At 45.7% G+C, this 10,232-nt stretch overlaps 1 protein-coding gene across 2 annotated transcripts in view; it reads left to right on the forward strand.

The window, feature by feature from the left end:
* Window positions 1-7,855, forward strand: part of ADIPOR2 (adiponectin receptor 2) — a 39,759-nt gene extending 31,904 nt beyond the window's left edge. For both annotated transcript variants that reach the window (XM_015422881.1, XM_015422882.1), the window contains exons 4-8: window positions 351-522; window positions 2,030-2,216; window positions 2,890-3,077; window positions 4,519-4,712; window positions 5,302-7,855. In XM_015422881.1, the coding sequence (XP_015278367.1) occupies window positions 351-522; window positions 2,030-2,216; window positions 2,890-3,077; window positions 4,519-4,712; window positions 5,302-5,430 (870 nt within the window). In that variant the 3' untranslated portion in view covers window positions 5,431-7,855. The remainder of the gene's footprint in view (window positions 1-350; window positions 523-2,029; window positions 2,217-2,889; window positions 3,078-4,518; window positions 4,713-5,301) is intronic.
* The last annotated feature ends 2,377 nt before the right edge of the window (window positions 7,856-10,232 follow it).

The raw sequence follows: 10,232 nt of genomic DNA on the forward strand, positions 1-10,232 counted from the left end.
GCTTGAAATCAGATGGCAAGTGCATCTGAAAATAAGAGTAGAGACTCTGGCTTTCCAAGTTCTGTCACTGGTATCGCCTGGTTTTCCTTGCAGTCAGTACCCCATGAAAGAGTTCGTATCATTACCGTTTCTCAAATGAGTGAATTGCATCAGCCTGGTTTTGTCAACTTACTGGGAGCAACTCTAGCATGTGGTATTGAAGCTTCAGTAGCCAAACTGTTCTGTGGAGCCACTTTCCTTTTCAGTTCACTCAGAATGCGTTGCATGTAAATGTTTGCCTCTTTCCTCGCAGTCCATCAGGGAATATGCAGCAATAGGAGACTTTAATCCTGCCTTCTTACATCCTTCAGGTGTGGGAGGGCAGATGGCGTGTCATCCCCTTTGATGTCTTGCCGGACTGGCTAAAGGACAATGACTACCTGTTGCATGGACACCGACCACCCATGCCCTCTTTCCGGGCATGCTTCAAAAGCATTTTCAGAATACACACTGAGACTGGCAACATCTGGACACATCTACTAGGTATTACCTTTGATGTCAACATGATGCACATCCTGTCTTGTGAGGGCAGTGGAGGCTGGAGATAGGGCTTCTCTTTACCAAAGGCAAGATATCCTGGGGCATGATGCACAAGGGGATACTATAGTATTTGCAGCACAAGAATGCAGCTTCTGTTTTGCTTCTTATTTGTACTGAATTATACTTGCATGTAGGGGATTCACTCAAATTACCGCTTCGGCTTTTAGGAAGAAAGTGCATCTTACTTTTGGGAAATTTAGATTCCAGTGGCACCCTTAAGACCAACAAAGGTTTATTCAAGGTATGAGCTTCCGAGCACATGCACACATTTTTCAAATACATTGGAATGGAAGGTATGTATTTGAATGTATTTGAAAGTGTGCATATACACAAAAGCTCATACCTTGAATAAACCTTTGTTGGTCTTAAAGGTGTCACTGGACTCTAAATTTGTTCTTTTGTTGAAAGCAGGGTGCAAGAAATGTTCCATGGATGGAGATCTTTAGTTGTTCAGTGAGCCCAGTGCATGGAACCCTTAACATGGCTGAGCAGAAGTGTTTTCGTGAGCTCTCTGTAATGCCATCAGCACTTCATTGCAGCTCCTAGTAAATGGCCATGATACTTTGGTGCTTGCCAGTAGGAGGATGGCACACTTCTCATTTCCTAGGACTGTGAGGTGGCTCCAAGGCCTCTTGTGTCTGCCAGACTTTGAGCAAAGACCGTGGTTTCAGTGCTGCGGAACTAACCACTTGCCTCTTTGTGGCTGTCTCTCAGCACGGTGTTTTGGCAGCGATGCCCTTGAAAGAAGGTAAATTGCATGTGCTTTTTGGCCCTCAAGGCTAATGATAGAACAGGCCACAAATTAGCTTGTGTTGGTATTGCAATGACCATATGTTTCAGGTTCCGCAGGAAGGATAAAACTAGCCCTAAATTTTGCTGGCTATTTTTAACCATACAGCTGTCTTGCTTGGCAGAGTGCTTGGGTCAAAGCAGGGCTGCCCTCAGTCATAGAGCATGTTGGGGTAGTGCAAATACAGCAACCAGTTTCTTTCTGTTACACTGCCGTGCCTCTTCACGGTGAGCAAAAGAAAGCCTCAGTGCAGTAAACTGAGCCCGGTTCTTGGTTTCTGTCAGATCTCTCACCAAAGGCCTTTCATGCAGCTGCTGATGTATTCAAAAGTTGGCAGTGGCCATGAAATGGAGCTGAGTGAGCATTCAGTTCTAGAAAGGAAGGATATGGTAGCGTCTGACTCGATGAATGGGGAAGAGCAGAGTTCACACCCTGCTATAGCCATAAATTTGTTGGGCAACTTGTCAGAAAACAGGCCAGTTACTGATGAGTTAAGCTTGAGGGGCTCTAAAGTATAGCCCATTCTGCCAAAGGAAATGTTGACTTAGAACAATGTGGTAGATGCCTATTGAGCACTTAAGAATTTGACACGGTGCTCCAACACCTCTGTTTCTGTGTTAGAATTTGGCAGGTGTCATCATGTTGCTTTTTCTTGCCTAGGTTGTGTGTTCTTCTTGTGTCTGGGAATATTCTACATGTTCCGGCCAAACATGACCTTTGTAGCACCTGTGCAGGAGAAGGTGGTGGTTGGAATGTTCTTTTTGGGAGCCATTCTCTGCCTCTCCTTCTCGTGGCTCTTCCATACAGTTTACTGCCATTCAGAAGGTGTGTCGAGGCTCTTCTCCAAGTAAGTGGCAAGTGTGAGCTCTGAGCTGGAAAGTCCACTGTTGAAACCTTGCCTCTGCGATGAAGTCATTAAGCAGGCTGCAGCTGAAATAATAGTGGCTTGTCTGAGGCCACCTATTTGCAGAAATACTAGCTTATCTCAAAGGGGTTGCTGAGGAGATGTGTGTGAAGCACTTTGAAACTCTGGGATGTGCTCTAGAATTACTTAGCTTCTCAGGGCCAAGGTGGACACCTGGAGTTGGCATTATGTGATCTGCTTTTGGGATGAAAGACAAATTGCATGCACTTTTGAAATTGTGACTTGCAGGCTAAGTTCTTTGTACTTGAAGCTTTTCTATCTTTGCCATGTTTCTTTGTTATTCTTTGGGTGAGTCCACATCATTGCACATATGGGTTTTGGGATGTGTGCCTGTCAAAGAACAGTGATTGCAAGTAAGCTGCTCCAATTTTCTCAAGTTAAATATCGAAGTGTGCTCTTGGGATACTTTATGCCCAATGAGAAGAGAGTCTTGTTTCGAAACAGCTGTCAGTTGTGTGCAGATAGGCAAGAGATGTGCCAAAGCAGGGTGCTCTGTGGAAACTATGCCAGTCCATCAACAGTCTTGTTCAAATGCACAAGAGTAATGGAACAAATTGGGACGCTGAACTTAAGTACTTTTCTCCCTCTTTTCTAGGTTGGACTACTCTGGTATTGCCCTTCTCATTATGGGCAGCTTTGTTCCTTGGCTCTACTACTCTTTCTATTGCAACCCTCAGCCGTGCTTCATCTACTTGATAGTGATCTGTGTCCTGGGCATTGCAGCCATTATCGTTTCCCAGTGGGACAGATTTGCAACCCCTCAATACAGAGGAGTACGGGCAGGTAAGAATCACGGGGTAGTTTTTGGAATTTCTCGTTTAGGTACCGGTGTAAAGCCTTTTCTAAAGTTTCATTGGTTGGATTACTGGAGTTTGTGGCTCTTAAATGTTGGATACAGTTAAACTGTCAGTTGTGCTTGTGTAATGCCAAATTCAAGGGGGGCTAACCATGCTTATTTTGTTGTGGCAGAAACAATAATCTTCAGGATTAGGAGATTGGTTGCGACATAAATTTTAGTGGACTAGATTGCACTGTGTCAGATGCATGCTGGGTGATTCTTACTTGGTACGGTGGGTACACATACACCCAATACAAACAGCCTATGATTTTTTAAAATTCTTGGTACATGTCTGTATGTGCATGTGCACATAAGGGCCACATCATGCTTCTGATGTGCTCTAGTCTGCAGAACGTGTGCCACAATTAATCAAACTTGGATCCTGTCTAGTATGAGCAGAGTGATGCTGCACTCCACCTCCATTGCAGCCTGCTGTACCCCCACAAGAAGGACAGTGGAATAGATATCCAAGAAGAGCATGGGGGGGGTGTTATTGGATCAGAGGGCTGGCAAAAAGTATCTCTCCCCTTCCATTAGTGAAAGTGCCTTCTGCAAGCGAAACCCATGGTTAGGATTTAAGCTGTAGTCTTTGGGATGGCACAGATGTGTTTAGCTTGTACAATTCTCAAAGTACATTTTTAGAATTGTTGTATTCTGTATGATAGGAAGCTATGGTCCCCCTATTACAGGTGTCTATGTGCTGAATGCAAATTCATGCACTTAGCTTTTTAAAAAAAGGTAATATGAACTCTTGCAGTGTCATCTTAGGCTACAGTGTTAGATGTAGAGACAATCGGGTGCAGCATTCTCTCCTTCATACTCCCTCCTTCTACTTCTGAAAGATCCTGTGAAAATACTAACGTACAGAGAGAAATGAAAATTTTGGCCCCGTTTAAGTCAAAAGTACACACACTCCCACACACACATAAAGGAAAATACTTGCTGCCTCTCTGCATGCCTCGCCATTTTTGCTTTTCCTTCTTCCAATTGGGACATGCTTGGGAATGCTACTTGTGCAGAAACTTGTGGGCTGGGCTCTTCTGAGGACAGGTAATTCTTGCTTTCGTGCAGTGAAGAGAAAATGAATTGAAGCTGCTTTTTCCACGAGCACTTCTCTTTCTCTTTCAGTAACCTGTCAAGGGTCACTGTTAACTGTGTCCAGTGTTTTTTTCCCTTGTAAGCTTGTACTGAATGTCTTAAAGGGAGGTATTTGCTGGCTAGTCATGCTACAGTGTTCACTTTCAGAACACTGGAAAACTGCACTTTAAAAAAAACACACGAAGGGCCTTGTTACTATGCTTGGAGCCCTGAGTTTTAGCAGTCTGCTGCTCATTTATGCCCCTTGTTCTTTGTGCATGAGGCTGAATCTGTCCTGTTGTCCCCTAGGAGTGTTTCTAGCTCTGGGCCTTAGTGGGGTTATCCCCACACTGCACTTTGTCATCTCAGAAGGGCTCCTTAAGGCTGCCACGATGGGACAGATTGGCTGGCTGGCCCTCATGGCTTGTTTGTACATCACTGGTGCTGCCCTGTACGCTGCTCGCATCCCAGAGAGGTTCTTCCCGGGCAAGTGTGACATCTGGGTGAGTATACAAGGCTGCCAGGCCGTGTGGTAGGAGGGTGTTAAAGGCGTTGTGTCCCCAGCTGCCTATCTGCAGTGACAAATAAAAACAACTGCACAACTAGAAGGGAACAGAAGAAGTATCAGTCCTGGAAACGTCTCGTGATGTTTGGTTCTCGGTGAAAACAGAGTCCTGTTGTGTATGCTCCAGCTCTGAAACCTAGTGGACTCTTCTTCCCATGGTAACAGTCTCAAAGACTGTTCATATGCCAGCATTTTTCATTCTTGGCATATCTGGTTCCCACAAGAGAGAATGCCATGTAGCTGCAAAAATACAACTGTTTGGATGCAGAGTCTGTTGAGTCTTGCCTGTGTTCAGTTCTCCAGCCAACGATGCCAACTTCTGCAGGGCCAGAGGGAGTCAAATTTACACCAGTTGGTGCACGCAAAACATGGCTGCTCAGTTTGGAAACCAGTGTTGTGGCCTTTTCTTTAGCAGGCTAGCACTGTTCACCCTCTCTCAACTAATCTCTAACACAGTCCCTTATATGATATTTTGGAAACCAGGACATGCCTGTGATCTAAGCAGTATTTTCATTTCCCCCCTACAGTTCCACTCCCACCAGCTATTCCACGTGTTTGTAGTGGCTGGTGCCTTTGTGCACTTCCATGGCGTTTCAAACCTTCAGGAGTTCCGCTTCACAGTTGGAGGAGGCTGCTCGGAGAACGAGATGCAGTGAAAGTGGCCAGACGCCCAGGACTGTAACCAAAAGAGAACTGTGGGAGCAGCCAGGAGTTAACCAGGCAGCTGGTGTGAGCATCAGTGCCCACCTCTTACCTGCGGTGGTGTGGAAGCTTCATGGGAATTCTAACTTTAGTGCAGAAGAAAAAATCATACCTCAAGCATTGGAGTGAATTGGTTTTGAAGACCCAGAAGTTCTTAAACCCTACCTAATTCCTGGGATCTATAGACTAAGCTAAAGAAAGCCCTTTCTTAATCATCTTCTGTTCAATGCCATATTTATTTGTAGAAAATAAGAGGGGTTGTCATGGAGAGGTGGCTTGGAAATGTTTTTTTAAAAAAACTAGTTTAAGATTTGTATCTTGTTCAGGTAAGTTGATTTTAGATGCTCTTTTGAGAGAGAGAGAAAAAAATGTAAATAAGATTTCTAATTTTCTGTTTAATTAAAAAGTTTATATAAATGTTTTAAAAACTGAGGAGGGAGGGGTTTTGTATAGAATGCAACATGCAAGTACCACACACTGTTTCAATCTTGCACGAACTTTGTCAAGTGCGAGAGGGCCAGGTGAAACCCCTGGGGAGTCAAGCATCCGGGCTCTGCAGGTTCTTCCTAGTGCTGGTGCACATTGGACATAGACCCCCATAGGCCTCGGGGCTGCGCACAAGGTTTGCGAGAGCACTGAAATGCCTACAACTTATATTAGATATCGGGCTGCCATTCAGGCATCTGTGTGTTCAGATGGTAAAGAAGGCGCTGTCTGTAGCTGAGCTCTGCTTCCTTCACAGGCAAAGCCTTCTAGGCGCTCTCTCCCTTTATGGACACTTCCCAATGGCTTGTTGCACCAGCGTTCTGGGTTTTTGGTGGCTGGCTTTAAGGCACAACATAGCACATCCCTTGACCTCTGGGGTCTCCTGTCAGATTTGCCATTCTGTTAGGTCTGCCTATCCCCTTTATCCAAGTGTGCTTGTTAGTGCTGGGCATCTGCTGTTTCGAAGGTGAGCCAGGGAAGGGGAATGGACACATTGGGAGGAAGATAGTGGGAGTGGTGAGTGTTGCGTTGTGCTTGAGGGGAAGGAGACCGGCAGTCCACTCTGCTGATCCATTCTGGATTGTTTAGCGTGCTCCTGAACCACAGGAGTGCGAAGGCAGCCTGTATTCAGTCTGCTGAGCTGCAACGTAACACTGCCATTGCTTCACTCTTCCTTCTGATATCTACAATAATGTTGCACACTGTAAAACACAGCTTGCAGACTTTGGTTCTGTTATAGCTTTTCCTCTCCTCAGAATAGTGTTCGGACTCAAGGGAGCTCGTCTGATTTCACCTCTGCAGTGGGCACTGCCTTTCCCTGTTTCCTACACACTGTTTTTTTTAAAACTCTTTGCCCCAGATGGCTTAACAGCAAGGGGTAGTGGTGCATTCAGAGAAGGGGTGAAAGACCATGCAGCAGAACTGTCAGAATAATTCTGGGAAGGTGTAGCCACTGCTTCTTCCTGCAGTGGTTGGTAAGGGATGACAGATCTTGGAAGAAGCATTTTGGTCAATTGTCTTTATGCAGATAACAACTCTCTGAGGGCAGTTATTTCCATCTCCAGAGTAAACAGATGTTCTTCTGTGTTTTGCCCATCTTTCCCCCTTCTTTTTTAGGGACAGGGGATTGACTGCTCTTTTACCCCTGAAAACAGAATCGGAAGTGTTCAGACTTACAAGAGGTGCTTAACTAGTGCTTGTAGGCAGCTTAAAGGGAGGTGTTTTTTAATTTGAATAGGATCACAACACTGAATGCAGCTAGGCCAGATTGGCAGCCTAATGTTTGTTGGTGTTTTGATCCCAAACTTAAGTTGACAGTATTAACTTGAAGCCTTTTAATGCACCGGGAAGTCCAATGCTGTTTTTTAAACCTTCTCACTGGTGTTTGTGTAGCCACCTGGTGGAACGGTGGCTTTTCCTCATGAGGGCAAGTGGCCGTGCATATCAGACCTAGACCTACCTGTGTGAAAAGCACTTTTTGGGGTACTTTTGTATCTGTACCAGCAGAAGCTGCATCTCCTCATTCTAGATCATCCTGTGCTTGCTTCCTGGAAAAGGGGCTTTTGCAACCCGGTCTGACACAGCATAAAACCTGTACAGAAACACAATACTCCACTTGCTGTTCTTAACCCCCTCTTGGTCTCTGTTTTAGGACATCTTGTGTCCCAATGAGATACTGCTTAGCTGTGCACTTTTCTCTGGGGTGCTTGCTGAGACTTCTTCCCAGGTTGGCACCTGATGCCTTACTCTCAGCAATCGGAGGTTTGCTTGCTTCCTCTTTTTCTGTGTGTGTGTGTGTGCGTGTGCGCGCAGGTTTTCAGCATAGTGTAGTTAGATTCTGCGGCTTCTTTCTTCCCCCATTAACTAGTGGCCTTGTTCAGGGTTTTTGTTTTTTTTAAAATGCTTACTGTTGGAGGCAACAAAGCACATCTTGGACTTTGAAGACGGGGTCTCTGGGCAATGGGATCTCCTTACTTGTTGTATTCCAGACTTCTAATAAAAACAAAATACCACACACGCAGAGGGTTTGAGTCTTGTGTCTTGCACTACACGATTTGCAAAGATCCATTTTTCTGTTCGAGGCGGTATGCAGCCACTAGGAGAAACGTGCTGCCGCAATATACAGCCTGAGACGTGGCGGCTTGTGTCTCCGCTTTCTCACCCACACTTCTGACCTCCCCAACACTCCTGCCTACCTCCTTCCCTATCCCTAAAATACAGCCCCTCCTTTCCTAGGTCCCATGTCAGGTTCTCCATGCTCTGCATTATCCTTAGCTACCCTTTCCCCTACATTACCCATTGTTCTGTTAGATTCCCGTTTGCTTACAGTCTCTTTCCTTCAGTTCTGCTGGCTTGCTGGGCTTCCAGGTCTCCTTGGTTCTTTTTTTGATTCATTTATTTAGAAAATGTTGCTGCCTTTCCAGCAGAGCCTGCCTGAGGCAGTCTGTTACTTTTTTGGCCTTGTTTCTAAATTGTAAGCCCCCCCCCACATCCATGTTGTTTCTCCCATGCCAACATCACAGCAGCAGCAGCCCTGCCCCCAAGTCTTCCCAGCCCCCCTCTCCTTTTGGTGCTGAGTTTCCTCAGCTTTTGCTCTTCATTCTCTCTGGATTCTGTGTAAATTTACTGATATATCTCCTTCCTTGGTTTTCCTGTTCTTCTGGTTTGCCCGTGTCTTGGAGATGGTTCCAGTCTTTATCTTGCCTGTCCAGAATCCAGCACAAAACACTTGTTTCTAACATCTGCTCCCTTCGTGATAGCTCTTCTTCAGTCTTGGTGAAACTGAATGTTCACTTTCCCCACTGAAGCACTGCTGCTTAACCAGATGCTGTTGACAACACATTCACCCTGAGCGCTATAGAATGTTTTAGCTTTCACGTTATCACAGCAGTTCAACAAATAGGGTACTATGAAATGAATTCAAGACTACAGATGTTCATTATTTGGGATCATGAAATGAATTCAAGACTACAGATGTTCAGTATCTAACTCTCCAGTGCAGAACTAATTGGTATTTGAAGAAAAGTTCTGAATCTATATTACCTTGCTTTTTCCCATCATGATGATTCTCCAGCTATTGAATTTCCAAAATAAACTGCACTATAGGCCCATCCTGCCTTAAATTCCTTCCCTAAAATTCCACTTGGTTGTCCAGAAGACCAGATGCTGTAGCACTGCTGAAGCAGAAACAGGCTGGAACCAAAGACCATGGAAAAGTCCCTTGTGAACTTCTATGAGCCTTCAAGTGTAGCTTACCTTTTTACCCTGTTCTTCCTCCATTTATGAGGATGGCAAGTAGAGGTCTATTCCCCACATTCTTTTTCTCATCAGTAGCCTGAAGCAGGTTACCTGGAGTCAATGAACAAACATTTGGTCGCCTTGCTTCCAATCCAGCATGCTTGCTCACCGTAAAATATCTAGTTTTGAGCAAAGGCTCTAGAACGTAGATTTAAGAATCCACAAAATGAGGGCATGTTCATATAGGAGACCTGGGACAAGTGAGGGGATATTTTTAAGAGTATAAGAAACCTTTACCTTACAAGGAGGGAAAGCTTAATTTTGGTGTCATGATATCAGCTTCCATTGTGAGCCCTGCCATACACAAGCAATGGCAGGGAGGTAGCATGCTTGGCTGAGCCAGGAGGGAAAACTACCACGGCCACTGCTGGCAAGAGAAGCAATGAATTTACATGTGGCCAAGAAGAGGGGGTGGTAGGGATGGTGGCAAATGGATGAGCTGGGGGAAGGCATTGGTGGTGGTGGCGGGAGGGGGAGAAAAGGGTCAGGAAGAACTTAAGTGTTTTTTTTGGGGGGGGTCATGATGGGCAGAAGGAAGCCAGGTGGATAATAGGACAGGAGTGGCACCAGTACTACCTCCTCCCTTCCTTAGCCATTGTTGCCCTGCCCCACCTAAGTGAGGGAGAGAAGATGGATGAAAGGCAGGTTGCTTAACAGTAACTGGTGATCTTCGAGTGGTCATCTCTGCATTCACACCCATGGGATCTAGTGCGCACGAGCTGGATCGATCGGTGCTGTAGCAAGCTCTTTTAACGGATTTTCGCGCCCAGTCCCTCGGGCATGTGCAGGAACCCCACCACGCATGCCCAGAGGGGTGGGCGCGGACAATCCCGCCAGTTCCTACAAACCGCTGCAAATCAACCCCTATTCAAAAATGTAGAAGCTGACAGCAAGGGGGAAGGAGGGCGGGTGGTGTGAATGCACAGATGACCACTCGAAGATCACCAGTTACTGGTAAGCAACCTGCTTATCT

The sequence above is a fragment of the Gekko japonicus genome, unplaced genomic scaffold (genome assembly GCF_001447785.1).
Source record: "Gekko japonicus isolate JY-2015 unplaced genomic scaffold, Gekko_japonicus_V1.1 scaffold34, whole genome shotgun sequence".
Classification (NCBI taxonomy): Eukaryota; Metazoa; Chordata; class Lepidosauria; order Squamata; family Gekkonidae; genus Gekko; species Gekko japonicus.